We start from the raw sequence: 27,619 nt of genomic DNA, 5'->3' as shown, positions 1-27,619 counted from the left end.
TTTCTGATGTTTGCTGCTAGTATATTTAAATATAATTGATTTTTTAAAAGATGTGTTGTAAAATATACATACTTAAAATTTACCATTTTGTGGTCATGAAGAATCTAGGGGCAAGATGGCAGTAAAGATGCAAACCTACTGGAGAATGGACTTGAGGACATGGGGAGGGGGAAGGCTAAGCTGGGACAAAGTGAGAGAGTGGCATGGACATATATACACTACCAAATGTAAAATCGATAGCTAGTGGGAAGCAGCCGCATAGCACAGGGAGATCAGCTCTGTGCTTTGTGACCACCTAGCGGGGTGGGATAGGAAGGGTGGGAGGGAGGGAGATGCAAGAGGGAAGAGATATGGGGATATATGTATATGTATACCTGATTCCCTTTGTTATAAAGCAGAAACTAACACACCATTGTAAAGCAATTATACTCCAATAAAGATGTTAAAAAAAATTTACCATTTTAGCCATTTCTTTAAGTGTATAGTTTAGTGGCATTAAGTATATTCACAATGTTATGTAACCATCACCACTATCTATTTCCAAAACTTCTTTGTTATCCCAAACAGAAAATCTGTACCCATTAAGAATTAACTACTCGCCCACTCCCAGAAAGGAATTAACCCCCCCATTTTCTCTTCCCCTAGTTGCTGGTAACCTCTATTCTCTCTCTTTCTGTCTCTGTGAATTTACCTGTTCCAGATACCTCATACAAGTGGAATCATACAACATTTGTCCTTTTGTGTCTGGCGTATTTCCCTTAGCATAATGTTTTCAGGGTTTGTCCATGTTGTAGCATGTATCAAAATTACCTTCCTTTTTATAGTTCATTGTATGTATATACAAATTTTAAAAATTCTTTAACTTGATGAGATTTCCATCCTTCAGCTCTTACGAGTAATGCTGCTGTGAACAGTGGTATACAAATATCTGTTTGACTCCCTGTTTTTAGTTCTTTTGGGTATATCCTAGGAATGGCATTGCTGGGTCATTTTGAGAGCTGTAAACACATACATTGAAAACAAAGAAAAATCTCAAATCAATGACCTAACTGTTTACCTTTTAAGGAACTTGAAAAAGAAGACCAACCAAGCAAAGCTCACAGAAGAAAGGAAGGAATAAAGGCTAGAGCAGAGATCTTAAAGGATGATATAAAAACAACAGAGACAAGTGTTCTAAACCAAATTTTTTGGTGTGGATTCTTTAGGATTTTCTACATATAAGATCAGATCATCTCTATTTACTAATATATATTTTATATATACACACACACATAATAGTTTTTGCCAAATGTAATGATTTTACATGGGATGGTGGCTGATTACATTTGATCTTTATGACCATTGAGTATTCTTATGTGTATCTAAAGTACTTTTAGAACAGACATGAAAATATTCCATCTACTCATCGAATTCACAAAACATGTTTATTCATTGTACAATATTTTAAAAGGTTAGCGTGGTTTAATTTTAGAAGCAGAAATTCTGTCTCTTAAGATGATGAGTTGACCAAGGCATACGTTTGGCATAATCATATACAGTTGAGGAATAATGGCTTCTGTCTCTTTGCACAACTGCCATAGTCACTCATGTATAGTATCTGCAATGAGGGCATTTTTATGTCAGCATTATCTTTTTCCGGTTTACCCGTAATTCCCTGAGGTACATCATATCCATTTCCTCTTTTATTTCAGCAATCAGTAAACCTTTCTTCTGTGGTTATGGAAGTGTTCTTAACATGAACATACCTTGTCATGTGACGTATTTGTTTACCATGGCCTACTTCTCTTTTACAATCAGAAACAAGGAAAGTTGTTTGCTTTTTGTATTCCCTACTGCATTTCAGATCTAACCTGATTTCTTAGGACCTTTATATATTTCTTTTGAATTGCTTGAAGCACATAAGAAGAGATCACTTTTTATCTTTACCTACATCATTAGGTGTATGGACATTATAATAACATGTAATTTTTTTTTACTACACTGAAAATCATTTCAGGCTTTGATCTTGGAGTAGTTTTTCTAAGAGGTGACTTGTTCCTGGGACAAAATATAGCAACAACTAAAATCACTTGCAGGATTGTCTACTATTTTTGTTTCTTTAAATTTGTCAGTTTTGGGGGCTTCCCTGGTGGTCCAGTGGTTAAGACTCTGGTGCTTAAGGGCACGGGTTTGATCCCTCATTGGGGAAGTTCTGCAAGCTGTGGAGTGCAGCCAAAAAAAAAAAAAAATTTTTGTCACTTTCTGGTAACTATCCTAGGAACTGGTGAGTTCTAGGTATTTTTTAAACAATTCTGATTAGAAAACATCAAGATGAAACACTGAATCTTTGTGGTCAGAAATTCTGTTATCATTATTCTAATATGAATATTTGAGTTGAAGATAATTTGATTTTGATCTGTTAGTGTGGAAATGTAAGTATGGAGACAAAGACAAAATAAAAACAAGCATTCTTGGGATTTCCCTGGTGGCGCAGTGGTTAAGAATCCACCTGCCAATGCAGGGGACACGGGTTCGAGCCCTGGTCCGGGAAGATCCCACATGCTGTGGAGTAACTAAGCCTGTGTGCCACAACTACTGAGCCTGCACTCTAGAGCCCACGTGCCACAACTACTGAAGCCTGCGTGCCCAGAGCCCATGCTCCACAACAAGAAAAGCCACCTCAATGAGAAGCCCATGCACTGCAATGAAGAGTAGCCCCCTGTCAGATTTCCCTGGTGGTGCAGTGGTTAAGAATCCGCCTGTCAATACAGAGGACACGGGTTCAGTCTGTGGTCTGGGAAGATCCCACATGCTGCGGAGTAACTAAGCCCATGCACCACAACTACTGAGCCTGCGTTCTGGAGCCCGCGAGCCACAACTACTGAGCCCGTGCGCCACAACTACTGAGCCTGCACTCTAGAGCCTGTGTGCCACAACTACTGAAGCCCGCGCGCTTCAACTATTGAAGCCCGTGTGCCTAGAGCCTGTGCTCTGCAACAAGAGAAGCCACCGCAATGAGAAGCCCGCACACTGCAATGAAGAGTAGCCCCCGCTTGCCGCAACTAGAGAAAGCCCACGTGTAGCGATGAAGACCCAATGCAGCCAAAAAAATAAAAAATAAAATTAAAAAAAAAGAAAAGAAAAAGAGTAGCCCCTACTTGCTGCAACTAGAGAAAGCCCACGCACAGCAACAAAGACCCAATGCAGCCAAAAATAAAATAATAAATAAATTAATTAAATAAATTAAAAAGAAATAAACTTAAAAAAACAAGTATTCTTGGAAAAAAGATCACATCATCTGCAAGAGAGGTAATTTTATTTTTTTATTTTTAAAATATTTATTTATTTTGGCTGTGCTGGGTCTTAGCTGTAGCACACAGGATCTTTGTTGCGGCATGCAGGACCTTTAGTTGCAGCATGCGGGCTTTTTAGTTGTGGCATGTGAACTCTTAGTTGTGGCATGCATGTGGGATCTAGTTCCCCGACCAGGGATCGAACCCAGGCCTCCTGCATTGGGAGCACAGAGTCTTACCGACTGGGCCACCTGGGAAGTCCCCAACAGAGATAATTTTACTTCCTTCTTTCTGATTTGTATGCCTTTTATTTTTCTTGTTCAGTCGCCCTATATAGAACTTCTGTATCGAATAGAAGTTACAAAAGTAAAAGTAGGCATCCTTTACTTGTTCCTGGTCTTAGGGGAATAGCTTTTAGTTTTTCACCATTAGTATTAAGTTAGCTGTGAGTTTTTCATATGTATGGCCTTTTTCAGATTGAGGAATTTACCTTCTATTTCTAGTTTATTGAGTGATTTTTATCACTACAGAGTATTGCATTTTGTCAAATGCTTTTTTTCTGCATCAATTGAGATGATCATGGTAATTCTGTGGATTCTGTTAATGTGGTATATTATATTGATTTTGGTATGTTTAAACATCTTTCCATTCTTGGGATAAATCCCATTGGATCATAGCATATAAACCTTTTTATAAGCTCCTGGATTTGGTTTGCTAGTATTTTGTTGAGGATTTTTGCATCCGTATAAGGGACATTGGTTTGTACTTTTCTTTTAATATCTCTGTCTGGCTTTGGTATTAGGATAATACTAGCCTCAGAGAATGAGTAAGTAGTCCCTTCTATTCAATTTTTTGGGAGACTTAAAGAAGGATTGGTGTTTATTCTTCTTTAAATGTTTTGTAACATTTACTAGTTATATCCTCTAGTCCTTGGCTTTTCTTTATAAATTTATTTATTTATCTTTGGCTGCGTTGGGTCTTTGTTGCTGTGCACGGGCTTTCTCTAGTTGCGGTGAGTGGGGACTACTCTTCATTGTGGTGCGCGGGCGTGGGATCTTCTTGGACCAGGGCTTGTACCCGTGTCCCCTGCATTGGCAGGTGGATTCTTAACCACTGTGCTACCAGGGAAGCCCCTTGGCTTTTTTTTACTGGAAGGGTTTTGATTACTCGTTCAATTTCCTTGCTATAGGTCTGTTCAAATTTTCTGTTTCTTCTTGAGTCAGTTTTGGTAGATTGCATGTTTCTAGGAGTTTATCATTTCTTTTAGGTTATTCAATTTGTTGGTATACAACTGTTCATATTATTCTCTTATAATCTTTTATTTCTATGAAATTTGTCTTAATGTTTCTACTTTTTTTTTTTAAAGTAGTTATGTATTCAGTATTTTATTTATTTATTTTTGGCTGTGTTGGGTCTTCGTTTCTGTGCAAGGGCTTTCTTTAGTTGCCGCAAGTGGGGGCCACTCTTCATTGCGGTGCTCAGGCCTCTCACTATCGTGGCCTCTCTTGTTGCGGAGCACAGGCTCCAGACGCCCAGGCTCAGTAGTTGTGGCTCACGGGCCTAGTTGCTCCACGGCATGTGGGATCTTCCCAGACCAGGGCTTGAACCCGTGTCCTGTGCGTTGGTAGGCAGACTCTCAACCACTGCGCCACCAGGGAAGCCCTAATTTTTTTTTATTTTTGGCTGTGTTGGGTCTTCGTTGCTGCACGCGGGCTTTCTCTAGTTGCAGCAAGTGGGGGCTACTCTTCGTTGCGGTGTGCGGGCTTCTCATTGCGGTGGCTTCTCTTGCAGAGCACGGGCTTCAGTAGTTGTGGCACGTGGGCTCAGTAGTTGTGGCTTGAGGGCTCTAGAGTGCAGGCTCAGTAGCTGTGGCACATGGGCTTAGTTGCTCCACGGCATGTGGGATCTTCCCAGACCAGGGCTCAAACCCATGTCCCTTGCATTGGCAGGTGGATTCTTAACCACTGCGCCACCAGGGAAGTCCCAATGTTTCTACTTTCATTTCTGGTTTTAGTAATTTGAGTCTTCTCTTTTTCTTAGTCATTCTAGCTAAAGATTTGTCAATTTTGTTGATCTTTACAAAGAACAAACTTTTGGTTCTGTGGGTTTTTCTCTATTGTTTTTATATTTCCATTTAAAAAAGAATTCTGCTCTAGTCTTTATTTTTTCCTTTCTTCTGCTGGCTTTGATAGTGTGGTCTTTTTCTAGTTCCTTAAGGTATAGACCATTAAGGTCATTGACTTGAGATCTTTCTTTGTTTTTATTGTGTGTGCTTATATCTGAAAATTTCCTCTTAGCACTGCTTTCACTGCAGTTTGGTATGTTGTGCTTTCATTTTCATTTGTTTCAAGGTATTGTCTAATTTCCTTTGTGACTTCTTTTTTGACCTGTTGGTTGTTTAAAAATGTTCTGTTTATTTTTCACGTATTTGTGAATTTTCCAGTTTTTGTCCTGTTATTGATTTCTAGTTTCATTTCATTGTGATCATAAAGATACTTAGTATGAGGTAAGTCTTCTTCAATTAATTGAGACTTATGGTATATCCTAGAGATGTTCTATGTACACTTGAAAAGAATGTGGTGTTAAGTGGTGTGTTCTTTATGTGTCTGTTAGTTCCAGTTGTGAAACTATTGCATTGTCAAACCTTCTGTTTCCTTATTGATCTTCTCTCTGGTTGTTTTATTTATTATTATAAGTGAGTTAGTTTTTTGTTTGTTTGTTTGGCTCACGGACCCAGCCGCTCCGTGGCATATGGGATCCTCCCGGACCGGGGCACGAACCCGTGTCCCCTGCATCGGCAGACGAACGTTCAATCACTGCGCCACCAGGGAAGCCCATATAAGTGAGTTATTGATATCAAGTATTATTGTAGCACTGTCTATTTCTCTCTTTAAATCTTTCAATTTTTGCTTCACATATTTAGGGTCTCTGCACATAGAAGCTTATATGTTTATAATTATTATATTTTCTTGCCCTTATATTTTCTTGCCCTATTGAACCTTTTATCAACACATAATGTCCCTGTTTGTCTCTTGTAACCACTTTTTATTTGAAGTTTTGTCTAACAATAAGATAGCCAGGGCTTCCCTGGTGGCGCAGTGGTTGAGGGTCCGCCTGCCGATGCAGGGGACACGGGTTCATGCCCCGGTCCGGGAAGATCCCACATGCTGTGGAGTGGCTGGGCCTGTGAGCCATGGCCGCTGAGCCTGCACGTCCGGAGCCTGTGCTCCGCAACGGGAGAGGCCACAACAGTGAGAGGCCCGCATACCACAAAAAAAAAAAAAAAAAAAGAAAGAAAAAGATAGCCAACCTAGCTCTCTTTTAGTTACTGTTTGCCTAGAATATCTTTTTCTATCCTTTTGCTTTCATCCTCTTCGTGTCCCTATTATCTAAAGAGAGTATTTCTAATAGTATATAGATTAGTGTTATTTTATTATTTTTTTATATCCCATCTGTCAATGCTTTTTTTTAAATAGGAGAGTTTAATCCATGTACATTTAATGTCATTACTGATAAAGGATTTACTTCAGCCATTTAGCTATTTTCTGTATGTCTTATAATATTTTTGTTCCTCAGTTCTTCCATTATTGCCTTTTTTTTGGTATTTAGGTGATTTTATTGTAGTATACCATTTAGATTCCCTCTTTCATTGTCTGTATACAGTAAGTCTCCTACATACGAATGAGCTCCTTTCTGAGAGCGTGTTTGTAAGTCCAATTTGTTCGTAAGTCCAACAAAGTTAGCCTAGGTACCTAACTAACACAATCGGCTATATAGTACTGTACTGTAATAGGTTTGTAATACTATTCACAAAAATAATACATAAAAAACAAACAAAAAATAAAGAAAACATTTAAAATCTTACAGTACAGTACCTTGAAAAGTACAGTAGTACAGTACAACAGCTGGTGTACAGGGGCTGGCATCGAGTGAACAGGCAAGAGGAGTTACTGACTGGAGGAGGGAGAGGAGGTGGGAGATAATAGAGCTGAAGGATCGTCAGCAATAGGAAATGGAGGGCAATCGGCAATTTCACTCACGCCTGATGTTGATGGAACACATGTTTGCATCTTTGAAAGTTCGCAACTTGAAGGTTCATAGGTAGGGGACTTACTGTATTTTTTAGTATTTTACTTAGTGATTACTTTGCAATTAACGTCTTAAAATTTTAGCAACCTAGTTTGAATAATACCAACTTTCTTTCAATAGTATACAAACACTTCTACTTCTATATACATCTATTCTTTTCCCTTTATATTGTTAACATCACAGATTATATCTTTATACCTTGTATGTCTCTTAACATAGATTCATAATTGCTATTTTATGCATTTGCTTGTTAAATTGTATAGGAGAAAGAAGTTACAAACTAAACCAGAAGTATAATAAAGCTGTCCTTTATGAAGTTCTTTATTTTTCCTGTTTTTGAGTTACTGTGTAGTATCCTTTAATTTCAACCTGGAGAACTCCTTTTAGCATTTCTTTTTTATATATATATAAATTTATTTATTTATTTGTTTGTTTTTATTTTTGGCTGTGTTGGGTCTTCGTTGCTGCGCATGGGCCTTCTCTAGTTGCAGCGAGCAGGGGCTACCCTTCGTTGTGGTGTGCAGGCTTCTCATTGCGGTGGCTTCTCTTGTTGCGGAGCATGCACTCTACGCGTGCGGGCTTCAGTAGTTGTGGCACGCGGGCTCAGTAGTTGTGGTTCATGGGCCCTAGAGTGTAGGCTCAGTAGTTGTGGCGCATGGGCTTAGTTGCTCCACGGCATGTAAAATCTTCCCAGGCCAGGGATAGAACCCATGTACCTTGCATTGGCAGGCGGATTCTTAACCACTGTGCCACCAGGGAAGCCCCTAGCATTTCTTACAGGGAAAATGTACTGTTATGAACTCCCTCAGCTTTAAAAAAAAAAAAGAAAAGAAAATCTGGTAATATCTTAATTCTCCTTCAATTTTGAAACATAGTTTTGACAGATACATAATTCTTTATTTACAGTCTTTCAGGATGAAATGTGTCATCCTGTTGCCTCCTGACTTTCCTGGTTTCTGAGAAATCAACTGTTAAATCTTATTGAGGCTATCTTGTATGCAGCTAGTTACTTCTGTCTTGCTGCTTTCAAAGTTACCCTTTTGTCTTTGAGTTTTAACAGTTTGTCAATTTAACATTTGACTACCGTGTGTCTGGTGTGGATATCTGAGTTTTTACTGCTTGAAGTTTGTTGAGCTTCTTGGATATGGTGTTGGAGCTAGTTGCTAAATGAAAGAAGGAAAATCTCTAAATGTCTTAATTGAGCTCTTACTAGATGATGAAGTATTTCACTAGACTCCAGAGTTCCAAAATAGATAGTTTCAGATAGTTCTTCCAGCTCAGTAGCTGCCTTAGTGCAAGGTCAGATTCCTAGAGCTTCCTACTCTGCCATGTTCCTTGACATTATTTCCACAATTGATTTTTGTATACTGATCTTGTGCCCTGCAACTGTTCTGTTATTTTGTTGGTTACATCAGGTTTTGAACATAGACAATCATGTCGTTTGGGGATGAAGACAGTTACTTCTTCCTTTCCTTAGCTGGCTGTCTTTTTTTTCTTTTCTTTTCTTCTTCTTTTTTTTTTTCTTTTTTTTGCCTACTGCACTGACTAGAACCTCAATACAGTGTTGAATGTAAATATGAGAGCAGACATCCTTGTCATATTTCTGATCATAGGAGTAAAGCAGTCAGTCTTTAATCGTTAGGTAACTTAGTAACTTGTTAACTGTAGGTTTTTTGTAAATGCTCTCATCAGGTTGAAGAAGTGCCTGTCTAATCCTATTTTTTTGCATTCTTTTTTTTTTTCCTTAACAAATTTATTTAATTATTTATTTTTGGCCACGTTGGGTCTTCGTTGCTGTGTGTGGACTTTCTCTAGTTGTGGCTAGCAGGGGCTACTCTTCGTTGCGGTGTGCGGGCTTCTCACTGTGGTGGCTTCTTTTGTTGTGGAGCATGGGTCTAGGCGTACAGGCCTCGGTAGCTGTGGCATGTGGGCTCAGAAGTTATGGCTTACGGGCTCTAGAGCGCAGGCTCAGTAGTTGTGGTGCATGGGCTTAGTTGCTCCGTGGCATGTGGGGTCTTTCCAGAGTAGGGCTTGAACCCGTGAACCCTGCATTGGCAGGCAGATTCTTAACCACTGCGCCATCAGGGAAGTCCCTTTGAGTTCTTTTTAATAGCTGTGTATACAAGTATTATTTAAGTCATGTTTAGCAAATTGTTGCATGGTAGGTATCTACCAGTTTCTGTTGCCATCAGCCACATAGGAAGTTGTTGATGTCCCAGCATCTTTTGCAGCATCTGGTACAAAATTTTGGAAAAGTTTTGCAAATATTATTGTTAAAAACGTCATAACCTAGCAATTCCACCCAAAATAATTGAAAACATACGTACACCAAAACCTGTACACAAATGCTCGTATCAGCATTATCCGAAATACCCAAAAAGTGGAAGTAACTGAAATGTTCATCAACAAATCAGTATACAAACAAAATGTGGTATCTCCAGTGAGTATTATTCTGCCATGAAAAGAAAGGAAGTACTACATGATAAACGTGCAGCAAATACTTGTGCCTTGAAAACATTATGCTAAGTGAAAGAAGCCAGACACAAAAGGCTACAAATTATACGATTCCTTTTATATGCAATGTCCCTAATAGGCAAATCCATTGAAAGAGAAGATTAGTGGTTGCTTGTACCTGGAGGCAGGAGAGAATGGGGAGTGACTGCTAACGGGTATGGGCCTGGGGTGTCTTTTTGGGGTGATGAAAATGTTCTGGAATCTGATAGTGGAGATGTTTGTATAACTATGTGAATATGCTAAAAACCAATGAACTGTAGCTTTAGAATGGTAAATTTTATGGCATGTGAATCATATTTTAATTAAGAAAAACACCGTGTAAGCAGCTGCACAAACTCATAATGCCTTTGGTGATCCTTATAAGGATGACAGGAACAACAATTATGACAGCAAAGTGACAATTATAACAATTAGGTTTAATGGAGGAAAAACAATTTTTTTAAAATATTTATTTTTTGGCTGTGTCGGGTGTTAGTTGCGGCACTCGGGATCTTTGTCGCGGTGCATGGGCTTCCCTCTTGTGGCACGTGGGCTCAGTAGTTGTGGTGCACGGGCTTAGTTGCCCTGCAGCATGTGGGATCTTAGTTCCCTGACCAGGGATCGAACTGGCATCCCCTGCATTGGAAGGTGGTTTCTTAACCACTGGACCATCAGGGAAGTCCCAATGGAGGTAATTAAGCCAACTTAAATAATGAACATTCATTCTTTAGGAAAAAACGTTAGTTTTATTTATTTATTTATTTATTTCTGTGGTACGCGGGCCTCTCACCGTTGTGGCCTCTCCCGCTGCGGAGCACAGGCCCCGGACGCGCAGGCCCAGCGGCCATGGCTCACGCGCCCAGCCGCTCTGCGGCATGTGGGATCTTCCCGGACCGGGGCACGAACCCGTGTCCCCTGCGTCGGCAGGCGGACTCTCAACCACTGCGCCACCAGGGAAGCCCCCTTTGTCCATTTTTTAATCAGCGTATTTATTTTTTGTTGTTGAGTTGTAGGAACTGCTTATATATTCTAGATGTTACCTCCTTATCAGATATGATTTGCAAATATTTTCTCCCATTCCACTGATTGTGTCCTTTGATGCACGTAAGTTTTTAATTTTGTTATAGTCCAGTTTGTCTGTTTTTTCTTTTGTTGCCTGTGTTTTGCTGTCATATCCAGGAAATCCTTACCATGTACTTCGTTTTAATTTATTATTTATTTATTTATGTATGTAATGGCTGCGTTGGGTCTTTGTTGCTGCGTGCGGGCTTTTTCTAGTTGTGGCGAGCCGGGGCTACTCTTCGTTGTGGTGCCCGGGCTTCTCGTTGCGGTGGCTTCTCTTGTTGCGGAGCACGGGCTCTAGGCACGTGGGCTTCAGTAGTCGTGGCTCGCGGGCTCCAGAGCTTAGGCTCAGTAGTTGTGGTGCACGGGCTTAGTTGCTCTGTGGCCTGTGGGATCTTCCCAGAGCAGGGCTTGAACCCGTGTCCCCTGCATTGGCAGGCAGATTCTTAACCACTGCGCCACCAGGGAAGTTCCTAGGTAATGGGTTCTTTATTCAAGAGGCCCTAGTTTCTATAAGATCCTCTGAAATTAAGAGAATTATATTCATTCTGTATTTCAATTTTGAATAGTATGCATTATCTTTACTATAACAGATAAGGAAATGTATACCCTACTCCATCTCCAAATATTTGAGTATCATTTTTGCTTTATCAAGGTTTTTAAATCTGTATTCTATAGCCATAATTCTCATAGCTGTTTAGCCTATGAATTCTTTATTTTGACTGTTCTCTCCTAGCTGGAATCTATCAAGTAATAGCCTCAAAGAGGGCTCGTAGGTGTTGTTCTTACTTTAGAATGTGTGTGCTGGTCTGCCTTTATATTTGAAGGACAGCTTATGTATAAAGTTCTTAAGCCCCACTTTCTTTCTTCAAAACTTTGTAATTGCCCATGCTGTCAACAGTGAGAGCCCCGCCAGTCCTTTTATCTGGTACCTCCTGTCATCTCCCATGGCTGCGTCTCACCGGGAAGTATGTTTTGGCATTGAATGTTGCTTTGTAGAAGTCTGAGGGTGGACTGATTTCCATCCTGCCCCACCGCCGCCACCTTTGTAACTAACTTTATGCTAGGATGCCTGTAGAATTTTATTTATTTATGAAGTCCGGGCACTGAACTAACATATGTCTTGCCGTCCCATTGTTCTATAATCCTTTTATTGTGGGACAGGATAGGTCTTCTGACCTATATATTTAGTTTTTCTTCCTTTTTATTTCTGAGTATCTTTTCTGTTGAATTTGTAGCTTTTCTACGGAAGCAACACCAGTTGCTTTGGTCACCTTTCTCCTCTCAAATGCATGCTTTTCCCTTTCCCTCTACATTCATTGAGATTCTCTCAAGCCTTTTTTTCTACCTGTAATTAAGTTTCACCTGTCTTTTCTGTTTCTTGTGGTTTCTGATGTTTTTCATTGGATGTGTAATGGGACTGTTTTGATCTCCATATGCCGTGTCTTTCTCCTCCCCCTTCCTCATCCCCCAAATGTGGCAGGTCTCTGGGCTCATGTATAATACTCAGCTACTTGGTATTTTATTCTCTCTAATTCTTTACACCTCCTTCTTTCATCTCCTGGTGGTTACTAGTACTGAGTTTCAGCCTTCTAATGCCCTCTGAAAACTGCCTGTTGCTCATTCTAGTTGGGAATTATCTCAAATTCACCACGTTGTTTTTTCAAAATCAGCTCTATTTTGGCCTTTCTTTGTACTGTCTTTGATTTTCTTTCCATTATTGCTGTCTACATTTTTGAAAAGTATTTTTCTTTTGCTGCTGCAAACCAGTTGCCCAACTGCTCCTTTTCACTCCTGATTTCCTATTCTGATTTCAACAGGAGTTCTTGTTGCTCATGTTCTCTTGATGACATTCTTCGTGGCTCCATCCATCAATAAACTTCTATAAATTCTTACGATTTATTTTCTACTTTTTGCCTGTATCCTTTCTTGGAGGTAGTGTTCTGTCAGTGTGACATATTTTAAAATGATCTTCAGTGTCAGATAGTCTAGACATTTGCAATGAAGACTAATTGAGATTTTTTGTTTATTTTCAAAGTATATTTTACTGGGACTTCCCTGGTGGTCTAGTGGCTGGGACTCTGTGCTCCCAATGCAGGTGGCCTGGGTTCGGTCCCTGGTCAGGGAAGTAGATCCCACATGCCACACCTAAGAGTTCACATGCCACAACTAAAGAACTCACATGCCGCAACTAAGACCCGATGCAGCCAAATAAATAAATATTTTTTTTAAAAAAAGTATATTTTACTGAGAAATCTGTGGGTTTTTTTGCAATCAGCAGTCACTTTTTGTAGGAATACTGCAACTGTATTGTGACTGAAAACTAGTGAGCACTGTTTTTGCTTTAAGTAATTATTTTTTCAGTGTGTAAGGTAGAATCACTCCCTGTGGCAACGCCAGTTATCCTCATATTGAGCCATCTTTTTCCTTCCTTTGTATTTTCTTCTAATTGCTTAACAGTTCACACTTAAGATGTGCCAGGCTCTGTTCTAAGTATCTTACATGTATTGGCTTGTTTACTCCTCCTTACAGCAACCTTGTCATCATGATAAATAGAGTCATTATAACATAGAGATGAAATCACTTGCTCAGGGTGGTAGAGCTGGGGTTTAAACTCCAGCAATCTTGTTCCAGAGTCTGGGCTCTATCCACTAAGCAAACTTTGAAATTTTTTTTTTTTGATGGGTATACTATTTTATTAACATTTAAATTTCACCAAGAGTTCAAGTATATGCTAGCCATTTGTTCAGATTTTTGAAATAAAGACAAAATGGGCAGACGGCTTTGAGGGTGCGATGTATTTAACACTGCCCAATATATTCACCAACTAGACAATCGAAGGGGTGGTATGACTATACACTTAGGAGCACCAAGTACAGGAACAAGCCCTGGAATTGGAAGAAAAACCTGCCATTCAGGACTGAACAGAGGTCTTTGGTTGCTGACAGAATCTCCCCTTGACTTCAGACATGAGACAAACCGAGGGAGTCTGTCAGTATACAAAAACCACTGCCTTTAGTAACAGGATGGACTTGCCAGAACCAATTCAGATTGTGGGGACCAGTCTGAAGTGAGCAGGGTTGGCTGGAGGCTGGAAATGTTGCACCTGAAGGCCAGCATCGGCAGATGACAGCAGCCATGTTCTAAAAATCGCTGATTTCTACACAAGTTCCTAAGATGCTTTCCCCAAACAGGGCAAACTTTGAATATTGAGTGTATCTCATAAGTTTTCTCTTTGCTGGAATCCTGAATATGTTGTATTTTTCAGGTCTTTCTGTGGAATTCGGAACCATTCTAATATACACATGTGAGAAGAGTTGCTGGCCTCAAAATCATCAGACTCCCGTGGAAGAATTTTGTATTATCCAAGAGGACCCAGATGAATTATTATTTAAGTAGTGCATTTCCTTTTGTGTTTTTTTGTTTGTTTGTTTTCATTTTTGGCTGCGTTAGGTCTTTGTTGCTGCACGTGGGCTTTCTCTAGTTGCAGAGAGAGGGGGCTACTCTTCATTACAGTGCGCGGGCTTCTCATTGCGGTGGCTTCTCTTGTTGCGGAGTACAGGCTCTAGAGCACAGGCTCAGTAGTTGTGGCCCACGGGCTTAGTTGCTCTGTGGCATGTGGGATCTTCCTGGACCAGGGCGTATTCTTAACCTCTGTGCCACCTGGGAAACCCTTTCCTTTTGTTTATATAAATTAAAGCAAATTTTAATGTTTAAATTGTGTTTTTACCTCATTTTGACTCACAATTTATTAGCTCTTGTTTCTTTTTGCTTTTTCGCACCCCTGATGGGTCTGGAGCCAGGACTAGAACCTCCCAGCTGTGGGCTGGTTAACCCTTCCAGGGTCAGTGGCCTGTGTCCACAGTGGCAGCTCAGAATGTGGCTCCTCTGTAGCCCAGAGGGCAGGTGATCCTATGTAAGCAGACCGGTGGGTTCTAGGAGGGAGAGCAGCTGGAGAGCCATGAGCGCAGCCAGCCACGTACTACCCCTGCAGCCTTGGCACTTTTGCTGTCCCTGGGTGCTGACAGAGCAAACTACTGGAACTGCTCCAGCTGCTTGAGGCTCCTGCCCTGTGACATGAGCTGTTTATACCTGCCTGGTGTTCTCCCACCCCAGGCTCTCCGCCCTCACCTCCTGCCCCTAAAGCATCACAGGAAGGGGGCCCTTTCTCTCTTCTGGACATTGTCCTTCCATCCAGCTGTCTACCTCTCCAATCTCCCCTTTCTCCATTCAGTTTTTATGTTATCAGCTGCTTCCATTCTGCTACCCCTTGACAGCAGCATGAAAACACCTCCACCAGCTGTGTACAGACCTGCTGTTTGCCTGCATAGATGAGGAAACTGGGTATTAACATAAACAATTTGGTTGATTTATGTTAATAAACATAAACTTTGGTAAATAACACATTAGGCCCATATTATCATGAGATGTGGTTCTCCTGGGCAGTGTGTGACTGGTGAGAACCCTACCTGATGCTGCCCTGCCCTCTCCCCCTTTCCTGGGAGGGTGGGAGGCACCTGGGGGAAAGTGGCTGGCTGTGTAGAAGAAAGCGAAGGTGTTGGTCAGTGATATTTCAGGATCACTGGGTTTGCAGGGCTGCGGCTGAGTGTGGACCTGCAGAGAGAGGTTTTGACTCCTCCTCTGTCATGCTGGAGAAGTGACCGCCGGTTCCCCTGTGGCACTTATGTTGTGGGTGGAGAATCCCTCAGACTGTCAGACCACTCACTCCAACTGGAGCAGAAAACATACTGCTCATACTTGCAGGTATATCACTTTGGATTTATTTAAATGGCCAGAGAGTACCCTCTTTTGAGGAGAGGATGGGGTAGAATTGTTGCTTTCAACTGTTGATACAGACATTTGCAGATATCTGGCTGACTTTTAGGTAGAGACAACTTGTGCTTCCAACCAAACATTTCTCGAATCTAGTTATACGTGTTTGTATGAGGTCTTACCAAAATAGAGTACAGATTAGCAGGGGCATTTCCCATGATCCCATAGAAATAATGTTTGTGACATATTGTTAAGGAAGCAAGATATGAGAAAACAAGACTAGTGTGAACCCACTTAAATGTAAAACTCTTCATAGTGCTCTGTAAAAGATCTAGATCTGGAAATATAAACTCCAGCAAGGCCCTGAGGAGTAGGATTAGGTGTGCAATTTTGTGAGTGGTGCTTTTCAATTTTTACTTCCTGCACTGGCATCCTATTTGAATTTGTTAAGGTGGGCAAGCATTTTATACTTTATACACACTGTTAAAAGATAAACTGAGGCATAAGAATTTATTTGAGCAAAAATCAATTGGAACCAGGCAGCACCCAATCTAGCAGAAAGGAAGGAGCTTCAAGGAGCTAAACAAAATGACTTTTACAGGCAGAAAGGGACAGGAACAAGAAAGTTTTATCAGCAAAATAGGGGGTTGGTTATTGCCAACTTACTTTCCTTTAGGGGACGGCAGGGGTCTTTCAGGTAGATTACCTAACCAGTGCTGATCCGGTGATTCCTGATTGATGGTTTAAGATTCCATTTCTGGGAGAGCCGAAACTGTAATTAAGTCTCAGTTTGGTGACATGGGGCTTAGCATAAGCGACTCCATTCTGAGCTTGTATCTTGTTTTTAACAACACACCAACCCACGAAGAATAGCAAAGCCTCAGGGTTAGGTGTCCAGCCCAGGCAAAGGAAAGAGGAGGGAGGCAGGAAAGAAGCAAAGGAAGGTGGCTCTATCCACTGTGTGTCTAGTGGGAGAAGGAAGGTCAGCATTTTGTTGAAGACCTCTGTTAGCGTTAGCTGCCACAGGGGGCCTTTATGAGAGCCAGTAGTAGGGAAGGAACATCAGCAGCTTACTATGCAAGGGTGCCTCCCACCCCAACCATGGTTGGGTGCCCTGGCCCTTCCTTCGTCTCATGGATCAGGGCAACAGACTGAGTACTCCTCACAGATCAGGCTTGGTGTGTGGTTCGTGAACCAAGCAACTGATGAGGAAGACCACAGAAGTCAAAAGCATTTTCCTCTGTTTTCCACTGTCAACCCACAAAACGAAGAAAGAAGATAAGAAAAGAGTATATTTGGCGTCATAAGAATTGCAATTCGGAAGACACAGATTTGATTAAAAGGGAAGGAGTGTTCCGGGGAAGAGAAAAAGTCAGGGGCTTAGAAAGGCAAAAGCCACGAGACTGTACTCTGACACAAGAAAAGAAATACTCGTCCTTAGGGATGGCGGTCACGAGTTGTTTTAGGTTAAGGATCTGATAAATAGATAGGCTGTCATGAGTTATATTAGGGTAAGGGTAAGTATCAAGTTTCTGGCAGATGTTCTGGATGCCTTCCTTAGGACAGTAAGTGGTCAAAACGTCAGATTTCATCCAGGCTGAGCCATGCATAAATTACTTTGTCAGTGGCCTTCCAGCTCCATTTTGGAGAGCTCTCTTAGCAATACTCTATTTTGATTTTCCTTTCACACCATCTTTTCCTTTTTTCTTCTAATAATTTTTTCTGATTTTAAAATTCACATTTTCTTTGAGGAGAATGAGCATCTGGGAAATACAGTAAAGTTTAGAGGAGAAATAAAAATTATCCATAATTTCATCACACACAGATACACAAAAATATTAACCATGGTTATTTTCTTCCTGTTTAAAAAAAGTTTTTTTTAACAAAATTTAATCATATGTGTGGTTTTGTATCTTTGTGTTTTCTTTTTCTTTTTTTTTTTGCCTGCCGGGCTCTTCATTGTGGCTCGTGGGCTCCAGAGTGCATGTGCTCAGTAGTTGCAGGTGCTGGCTTAGTTTCCCCGTGGCATGTGGGATCTTAGTTCCCTGATCAGTGATGGAACTCGCGTCCCCTGCATTTGCAGGCAGATTCTTAACCACTGGACCACCAGGGAAGTCCTTGTATCTTTTTCATTCAATATTATGAGCGTTTCCACCATCAATATTTTCCCAGGACGTACTTTGTAACTGAAACTGAGTCCCTTGGAAATCGAGTTCCTTTACTGAGTTTATGATAAATCTCTCTCCAAAACTTTATTCCCTTTCTTATCCCCTCTGATCTCAATCCTGTGCTAACTGAACACTAATCACCCAGAGTCAGATGGCTAAAATTGCTGTTGTTGATAACATCGTTAATGTACTAACCTTGCTATTATAGATGTCATCATTAAGGTATAAACTCATGTTGTTTCTCCAGAGGAAGATGAGCTAACAGACTCCTGAACCATGGACCACGTGGCCAGAAAACTGTAAACCAGAGACAGACATCCTAACTCCCAATTAAGAAATGTCACAGAAATGTCACAAGATGATGATTAATCCCAGCCTCTTTGTTCTTCCCCTTGTGGACTTAAAAAATTATTCACAACCTAAAAGTTGAGAGTTATGTTTTATTTGGCGGGAATTTTTAGGTCTTCAAGCCCGGGAGGCAGCATCTCAAGTAACCCTGAGAAAACTGCTCTGAGGAGGTGGTGGGGTGGGGAGAGACAGGTTATATAGAAGTTTTGCAACACAGGGCAGGTAGTTGGAACATCAAAGGATTATTCTAAATTAAAGAAAACCAGATACCCCAAATTAAGGAATTTAGTGCTTTTCTCTGTATGGGAAGATGCAAGAGTCTGGGCTCACTGAAATCATTCCTTTGATATGCACCTCAGCTATCTGGCGCCAGTATCCTGTGTTTTCACATCCTCAGTTCCCTCAGGGCTTACGGTAGGGAGTGGCTGTAGTCTGATGGCTGCTAGATGGCAGGTATTCTTTCCTTCCTGAGTTTCCTTGGGGCTCACCAGCTCACGGATGGAGGGCTGCAATTGCTGATGACTGACATCCTTTGTTTACTGATGTGGCAGGAAATATTCCATTCCTCACCCTTAAAAAAAACCCCTAGGGCTTCCCTGGTGGCGCAGTGGTTGAGAGTCCCGCCTGCCGATGCAGGGGACACGGGTTCGTGCCCCGGTCCGGGAAGATCCCACATGCCGCAGAGCAGCTGGGCCCGTGAGCCATGGCCGCTGGGCCTGCGCGTCCGGAGCCTGTGCTCCGCAACGGGAGAGGCCACAACAGTGAGAGGCCCGCGTACTTAAAAACAAAAAACAAAAAACAAAAAAAACCCCTCTAACTCAGAGACCAAGTTGAAGTGGATCTGAGGCGTGCTTCCCACTCCCTTGCTTGGCACCCTGCAGTAAGTCCTTACTTTGCTGCAAACTCCCCTTGTCAAAGTTTGGCTTTCCTCACTTGGGGCATAAGAGGCCTTTGCTCGTTTACATATATGCTGCAAAGTATTTTTTTAAAATACACATCAAAAATCTAATAAATCTTAAGCCAGATAGCAGAACTACGCGCGTCGGTGCGAAGCACTACCAGCCTGGAGTACAGCCGGAGGTGTGAAGAGTCTTCTGCTCACAGTCCAGCCCAGTCCGGGCCGCTCGCGGACTGGCCAGGTCCCCAGGCCCCGCCCATTCAGCGCCGACAGGCGGCCGCAGTGCGCAGGAACGGAAGCTAGGCCGCCCCTCCCCCACTCACTTCCGGCCGCGGCTCAGTTCTCCCGCCTCCGCCTGCGCCGAGGCTCGTGGTTGTCCCGCCATGGCACTGTCGCGGGGGCTTCCGCGGGAGCTGGCCGAGGCCGTGGCCGGGGGCCGGGTCCTGGTGGTGGGCGCGGGCGGCATCGGCTGCGAGCTCCTCAAAAACCTCGTGCTCACCGGCTTCTCCCACATCGACCTGGTGAGGGCCAGGCGTGCGCGGGCTGAATGGCGGGCCGTGGAGCCGGGGCCGGGGGATCGGGGCCCGGAGGTCCGGACCTGAGCTGTGGGTGCGGGGGCGGACCAAGAGGCCCTGGGGTCGTCGCTGCCCACCTAGAGGGAGCTCTTCGGCGGCTGCGGGGCGGGCGCCGCTGCACGCCGGGCCCGCTCCGCACGCTGAGGAGGCCAAGGGCCCGGGTCTTCCGGGCGTCCCGCGACGAGCCGTCCCCCGCCTCCCAGGCAGCGCCAATTTGTGGCGGCTCTGGGGTGTGGAAGAGTCCTCGTGTCTTCGCTTCAGAGCGGTTCCCCAGCTTTAACCGGAGGCAGGAGAGGATTGTCTCGAGTCCCTTGGGGATGTTGTGAGTGTTCAATTCGAAGTCCCCCTTAACTCAAATAATATGCAGAGCAGAGGATGGCGGTGGTAACAACCAGGACCTACTGAGGGCTTGTCCCGAGCCCGGCGCTGTCCTGCGCGGTTTACTCGCCTTAACGCACTTAATCTTCACTACCATCATAGGCTTGTAAACGCTGTCTTCACCCCATTTTATTTTTAACAGATAAGAGGAAAAGTGAGGTACTGTGGGGTTTAGTGACTTACCTAGGACTCCTTTGTGGCTCGCGCTCCTCTCTTCTGGCTGGGTGCAATCTGCGTGACAGTCATTGTTATCACCGTAGATTATTTCGTTAAAGGTATTGGTTAGGATTTTAACTTTTGCATTGTTGAACAGTGACGGGAAGCTACTGTAATTCTGAGTCAAGTCATTTCTGTTAATGTAAACTTTTTAGAGATTGGAGTTGTAGCCTGAAATTTGGATGTGAGTTTATAGAATCTTAAGGTGTAGTGGAAACAGGGAATTAAAAAAAAAAAAGTAGAGGTGGCCGACTGAACTAATAAATGAGTGACTGGGGGGAAAAGCATTTACGCGTTTTCCATTGGTTTTTATAGGGTTAGTCTTTCCATTCAGTTCTGTATCCCAAATATGAATGTGGCATAGCTAATACCTACTAATACTTCTTCAAAAGGATCATTTTGTAATAGACAAGGCAGTGAATTTGGGCACCTGAAAAATAAATGCTGGTCCTTTTTTATTTGGTTTAATTTTTGTAGTAAATTTAGAAAGCACAGATAAAAAATGTTAGGTGATTATATGTTTTGGTGATTTTCACCAAAACCATTAGGGTGTTTCACAGTTAGAACGTTTGATTACTCTTCATGTAACTTTATTGAAATGGAGTGAAAATGGTTTTAGTTATAATTATTTCTTCTCTTATATTTACTTAGAAGCAGCAATTAGATAAGACTTAAAACGTGAGACTTCTAACCTTGTGTAGAAGCTTCCCTCCACAGCCCTCAAGTAATGATTGTAAATGAAATTGTGTGTGGGTAAAGACTTTTGAATTAAAGAAAGCAGCAAAAATTCAGTAAATCTATTTGGCAAGTATCATTTAAGAAAAAGAACAGGGCACAGTTAGATCTATTATGTTGGATTTGAAAGAGTATTCAGATTGATAGAGAAATGATGGAAATATAATGCATTTTTAGCATCATTTTGTCATCTAAGGAATTTCCTAACATATTTGCCAGTATGATTAAACAAATGAACAAAAAAGCATCCTTTCTAAAATATCTTTGAGAAAGTTGTATCTGAAATTAAATCTTGTTTTGTTTTAATACGCATTAAATTACTTTTATCAATTTAACAACTTTAGTATATTGGTCAAAAAGCATTTTCTCCCCTAACGTGGCAGATATCAAAACTTCTGGGTTATGGATGCTGAGGATAGTGATACGTATTGCTCAGACATACCAGGAAATTTGTGATTTATCTGGGGTTTATGCATTTGTAGATTGACCTGGATACTATTGATGTCAGCAACCTCAACAGGCAGTTTTTGTTTCAAAAGAAACATGTTGGAAGATCAAAGGCTCAGGTAACTTTGTATTTCTCATATCATTTCTATTTATTCACTTATATTTCTGCCCTTTGGTGGATCTTCTATTTATGGTATTAGGTTAATTTGGACTCTCTAGTAGGAGGGAGAATATGGGGGAAGCCATCTCTTTTTAGCTGAGGGATTATGAAGAATAAGAAGATGTCTAGAAAAGGACAGAAGACTGTGCCATCCTTTCTTATCTACAGAGGAAATAAAAGTGCTCTACCCAATCCTGTAAATGGTGTCCCCTTCTTAAATTTCTGATTGTTTACTTAGAATGAGCCTTGTGTTCCTACATTGCCTAGAGCTTGGCTGCTCCTGTGTTTGTGGGCAAGAGAAGCTACAGCTTATGTCATTGTCCCCTTTAGAAGAAAACAGCCTCCCCTGAGGTTCTAGCCATCCAGATCTTTCTTTAGTTCCTTGAATGTTCCATCTTGATTCAGGGTTTTAAAACATCTTTCTCTTTGCTTTTTCTCCCAGCTTTTTGGGCAAACTTACACTCTTCTCCTTTTCATTTTTCAGATTTTCTCTAGGCATGCTTTCCTGAATCTCTTAGACTAAATCATATCTTCCACTCATTACAGCCTCTACTTTTTCTGTGTATCATTTATCATAGTTTGTAGTTAAATTTATCTGGATGGTTATTTGATTAATGTCACTTTTGCTCACCAAGTGCCTTATACAGTTTCTGATATATGGAAGATGCTTAGTAAATATTTGTTGAATGGATGAATGACACTTGGTTACTGCATTTGATATTTTTGCTGAAGCTTGCCATTCATGTACAAGTGTATGTAAGTAGGTGAAATAACTATTGTCTGCCATAGATAGATTTCATATTCAGATAGAAATGTTGTAGTAATTTAGTAAATTAGTAATTTAGTGTTGTTTGTTTTTCCAGGTTGCCAAAGAAAGTGTACTGCAGTTTTACCCGAAAGCTAATATCATAGCCTACCATGACAGCATCATGAAGTATGCGCTAATTATTATGTTGCAAAATTGTGTTTGCTGTGAATTTTTAATTAAACCTTTAAAGTATAATACTTTTATTAGCTAAATATATGAACTCAGAGTCATTCTGCTTATTTAAAAATTTTTCTAGAATAATTAAAATGTAGTAGGTTGTGTCCACATAAGTGACATTCTTTTAACAGTTCATATATATATATATATGTGTGTGTATATATATATATATGTATATATATATAATTTGAATGATTTAGATAAGAGGTCATTTACTCTAATACTTTCAATAAATAAGTTACTTGGAAACCTAAAAGGACCTTATATTCTTGTTTTAAATAAAGAGATATTCTAAACTATAAGAAATCAATATACATGATGATTCAGACTTTTCTAAATATATTGCTCTCATTCTGATCGATTTCAGCTGTGGCCTTTTTCAGTTTAAAAGGTTCCCTCTCAAAATAATTTGTTTGTTAGGACTGTGACTTCTGTAATATAACACTGGGAATTGTGATGGGGCAGTAGTTTTGATGGTACATAAATATACTCTGATCTCAGTAAAGATAGAGTAAAAATATAATTTTGGAGGCGTTGGGGCAAAGGAACCCTGCGTCTAAAATGTCCTTTATCTATAGTTGTTGTCCACAAGTAAGTGGTTTTAAAAATAATGAGTTCTTGTTTGAGGCCTGGATTAGAGAAAGTCTTATGCTTTCTCAGGGAATTTGTGTTTCCAGCTTCCTTTTCATTCTCTGGATGTTTGCTCTACAAGCTTGCCTATAGCCCTACAACCTCCTTACCCTGTGTTGCTTTCCCAGTGCTGCTAAAAGCAGGGACCCTAGGGGCCTGAACCCTGCCTGATCCTGACCATGTGAGGTGAAGCTACAGGCCAGGCAGATCCTGGGAATGTATTCTTTGTATGTTCCCAGGCACTTGCTGCCCCAAGAAGGCCTGGTGGGACTCTCGAAGTCATGCCAGTTTGAGATTCTGCTCTGTGCCCGAGGTAGCTGGCCAAAACAGATGTGTGGTTTAAATCTGTTTCTGGTGTTTGGGGAAAAATCAAACCTATCTATATTGTAGAGACCCCTAATATCAGTTATTTTTGTACTTTTATTACTTTAATGTGCTTTTTAGGACCCTGTATTATACTGTGAAGCTCATGTGTAAGGCCGGTTGTTTTGGTGACCTTTTTTTTTTGTTGTTGTTTTACTTTGTAGCCCTGACTATAATGTGGAATTTTTTCGACAATTTATATTGGTTATGAATGCTTTAGATAACAGAGGTGAGATTATTTTAATACTTTTAATTCTAAGTATTTCCCTTCCTCCATAACAAGGTTGTTTACAAAATTAGTGTTAATTAAAATATTTCCTTATGAGTTAGAACTTAAAAGACCTAAAGGGAAGTAAGATCAGGTTTAAAGCTTGCCAATTGATTGTAATTTTAACTAGAACTAGTGTGAATATAGGGGAAGTTAAAATCATTAAAGAGGATGATGCATAGGTTGCGTGCATGTATATTTGTTTCAGATTATCCCAGCACTTAAGCACAGTGTGACTTCCTTCGTGTATGTGGAGATCTAAGAAATATCAGTGCCCAAATTTCACCCAAAACCAATTGAGTCAAACTCTGTAAATGGGACCTAAAGATCATATTTTTTCAGTTCCCCAGATGATCTAAAGGGCAATGAAGGCTGAAAACCACTGTTTTGAGAGTAAGGCAATAGGATGTCAAAGTTAGCATAGAAGTCATGGCTCTTGAATTATTTTGGGTATATCTGGTGCTGCAATATATCAGACTGGATCCTATTACGTGTACACATTTTGGACCATTTAAACTTTACACAAGTTGGTGATATTTCATATAATCAAGTATCATAAAGCCAGTTATTGTTAACAAATCTTTGTGTCTGGAATGTGGGGTGAAAATAACTTAAAATACTCTTTCTGTAACTACTTCCACATGTAAAAGTACATCTGTCAAATGAGTTTGTAACAATTTGGGGCCAGAAATATCAAAAGAAAAAACATACAAAGTAGCATTAGAAAGAGGGTAACTCTTTTAACCAGACTCATCTTTTTTCCCCTCACCTTAAACTGCCTTAATAGTTCCAAGTTGGGACTTCCCTGGTGGTCCAGTGGTTGAGACTCTTGAGTTTCTACTGCAGGTGGCGTGGGTTTGATCCTTGGTCGGGGAACTAATACCCTGCATGCCGTGAGGCAAAAAAAAAAAAAAAAAAAAAAAAGATAAATAGTTCCAAAGTTGATATTCCACATTCTCCATTTATTTCCATGTATTACCTGATAATTTTATTGGAATAAGAGCAAGTTAAGGGGTTGGAAAACGTTGAAACAATGTTTTAGCCATATTTAATAGAAGTAGGTACAGCAATAGAGGAGGAAGGTGGCACTTCGGTATTAAAAAGTAATATATAGGGGTGCTTCTCCTACAGTAAATTTGTGATACAAATTCCTTACCTTTGAAATTTTGTTGAATGTCTCTTAAATGTCTATAACAGTTGTATTACTCTGGTCATAGCTAAGAAAGTTGTACATGAAATAAAAACAATAAAAAATGGTTTGGGTAAATTTCATCCTAATTAAAGGTAACTACATAATTTCTTTTTTCTTTTTTTTCTTTTTTTTGGTAAACTCCTGTTAACTAGTATTTTTCTTCCAGCTGCCCGAAACCATGTTAATAGAATGTGTCTAGCAGCTGATGTCCCTCTTATTGAGAGTGGAACTGCTGGTTATCTTGGGCAAGTAACCACTATCAAAAAGGTAAAGTACTTTTTTTGGTTTGGTTTGTTTTGGTTTGTTTTTTGCTTCCCAAATATTTATTTGGGACCTTAAGGAGGGAAGAAGTAAACTTTGGATCTTTTAGCTCTGTGCAAAGATCTTTTAGCTCTGTGCTATTTTGTTTCATGTAGCTTATATATTAAAATCCTTAGGCTGGCAAGCATAATAAACTTGCCTTTTTAAATTCTTAGTAGCCGTGAGACTACATGTCATGTTGTAGTTGATATATGGTAAACCAGCCTTCTGAAAAGTTACTTGTCTAAAGTCTGGATTTATAGATCTGAAGAGTACTTTGAAAAAAATTTTTGGAGTATTTGTGAGTACTGACATTTCAAATATTTAGATAAAACTAGAGAATAAGAACAAATACGTGTGTGTTCATAAACCCAGTTTTATACAATCTCAGCATTGTTATTCATTTGCTGCTCAAATCTTTTTTCTTTGAATTCTTTTAAGAAATTAAACATGGATACGTTTGAAGACTCATTTTGCAGGTTTTGAAACTAAAAGGAATTAAACTCTACTTGAAATTTGGTATTTTTGTCTGCTCTTTGGCAGTTTTTCCATATTGAAAATTGTGGCTGTGCTTCACTTTTTACTGTTTAATATTACTCTTCGAAAGCTTAATTTATATCATTCTACAAAGACTTATAAATATCAGTTTATGAGGGGTGACTGCTTGCCATATCGCTGCCCCCAAGAAAGCACATTGGAAGGACACCAGAAATGGCATTACGGAGAAAACACTTCATCTGCTGCAATTTATATTAAAATATTATTTGCAGGTTTGGGGTCTTTACCATGATCCTGAGACACTAGTGTGTGTTAAGACTGAGATTGAGAATTGCCAAGATAAAGAATATTCTAAGTTTTAGAAAATTATCTCAGGTGTCGTGGACTTCTTTGAAGGATTCCTTACAGTATAACTTTAAACATAACCCTTTAGCAACGAAATGAAGAGTATTTGGTTTGGTAATACTTAGGATTTTTCCATGTATCTGGATAGATCTGGAAATTTGTGCTTTAAATTCACTTAATCTTCAGGAGCTTATAAGGTAAATCTATAAATAATATTTAAATAACTGAGTTTCACAACTTTGAGAGATAATTGGTTGGAAAGTTATTTGTCTTTCCCCGTCTGTTTAGTGTGATCAAGGTAAACTTGTATTTTCTCCTCACCGGGCCAGGAATCAGAGAAGTCCTGGCTTAGTCTTAGCTGTGACTATGGTAGATTCAATTAACTTTTATGTTGTAGTTCCTTATCTGTAAAGTAAGGATTTTTGAGTCACTAATATTTTAAAATTTTCTTGACAGTTGGAATATAGATGAATGAAATGTTTATGATTATATTACAATATTGAGAAGCCACTACGATGGGATAAATGTTTTTCTCATGTCCTGACTTTGCAGGGTGTGACTGAGTGTTACGAATGTCATCCCAAACCAACCCAGAGAACTTTTCCTGGCTGTACAATTCGTAACACACCTTCAGAACCTATTCATTGCATCGTTTGGGCAAAATATTTGTTCAAGTAAGAGTATATATATTTCTGGGCATATTTTTAGTACTGATAATGGACAGTGGGGTCATTCTTACTTAAATACCTTGGAGAAATTGTACTTATGATGATGAAGCTTAGTCTGACTGGAGACAGGCATGTAACTAAATAAATACAAATCTATGTATTTGGAAATACTAAAACATACTTAGAAGTAACTCATTGGTTAAAAAAGAAATAATGGAAGTTGAAAATACTTCGTAATAATACTGAAAATACTACATGTGGAACTTGTAAGATACATTGAATGTGGTAGTTGGAAGAAAAGATACAGGCTTACACATATGAAGAGAGGTGAACATTAATGAGCAAAGCATCCAACTTATGTTAGAAAAAGAACAACATAAAGTCAAAAAAATTAGAAGGAACGGTATAATTGAGGTAAGAGCAAAAAGTAAGTTGGCAAGTTTGATCATAAAAAGGAGAGGGGGATAGTTAACTAAGTGGGGAATATAATCTCAACACAGATTAGAATAATAAGGGGGAAAAAAGGGATGATAATAAAAGATTATGCCGCTACATATTCCCCCCACCCCCAGCTGCGGTGGGTCTTTGTTGCGGCATGCAGAAGCCTCTGCTGTGGCATGCAGGCTCTCTAGTTGTGGCCCTCATACTCAGGCTGCGTGTGGGCTTAGTTCCCTGACCAAGGGTGGAACCCGCATCCCCTGCATTGGAAGGTGGATTCTTAAGCACTAGACCAGCAGGGAAGTCCCTATGTCAGTA

At 40.4% G+C, this 27,619-nt stretch overlaps 2 protein-coding genes across 9 annotated transcripts in view; both read left to right on the top strand.

Annotated features, from left to right (window-relative positions):
• Nucleotides 1-18,282, top strand: part of PDCD2L (programmed cell death 2 like) — a 28,281-nt gene extending 9,999 nt beyond the window's left edge. Inside the window, exons 7-8 of one of the 4 annotated variants that reach the window (XM_067719952.1) lie at nt 14,185-14,311; nt 18,105-18,282. In XM_067719952.1, coding sequence (XP_067576053.1) covers nt 14,185-14,311; nt 18,105-18,114 — 137 coding nt within the window. In that variant the 3' untranslated portion in view covers nt 18,115-18,282. Of the gene's footprint in view, nt 1-101; nt 278-14,184; nt 14,635-18,104 lie in introns of those variants that run through there. The other 3 variants (XM_067719954.1, XM_067719953.1, XM_067719951.1) reach the window with 3 other exon arrangements.
• Nucleotides 18,283-19,428: 1,146 nt separating this feature from the next.
• UBA2 (ubiquitin like modifier activating enzyme 2) overlaps nt 19,429-27,619 on the top strand; it is a 31,729-nt gene continuing 23,538 nt past the window's right edge. The window contains exons 1-7 of one of the 5 annotated variants that reach the window (XM_067719948.1): nt 19,502-19,624; nt 20,199-20,331; nt 21,490-21,573; nt 22,478-22,548; nt 23,757-23,821; nt 25,219-25,319; nt 26,748-26,869. In XM_067719948.1, the coding sequence (XP_067576049.1) occupies nt 22,544-22,548; nt 23,757-23,821; nt 25,219-25,319; nt 26,748-26,869 (293 nt within the window). In that variant the 5' untranslated portion in view covers nt 19,502-19,624; nt 20,199-20,331; nt 21,490-21,573; nt 22,478-22,543. Of the gene's footprint in view, nt 19,625-20,198; nt 20,332-21,489; nt 21,574-22,477; nt 22,549-23,756; nt 23,822-25,218; nt 25,320-26,747; nt 26,870-27,619 lie in introns of all 5 variants that reach the window. The other 4 variants (XM_067719949.1, XM_067719947.1, XM_067719946.1 and 1 more) reach the window with 4 other exon arrangements.

This window comes from Pseudorca crassidens, chromosome 20, assembly GCF_039906515.1.
Source record: "Pseudorca crassidens isolate mPseCra1 chromosome 20, mPseCra1.hap1, whole genome shotgun sequence".
Taxonomy (NCBI): domain Eukaryota; kingdom Metazoa; phylum Chordata; class Mammalia; order Artiodactyla; family Delphinidae; genus Pseudorca; species Pseudorca crassidens.
Note: the sequence above shows the minus strand (reverse complement) of the source record. Positions and strands in the feature narration are given on the sequence as shown.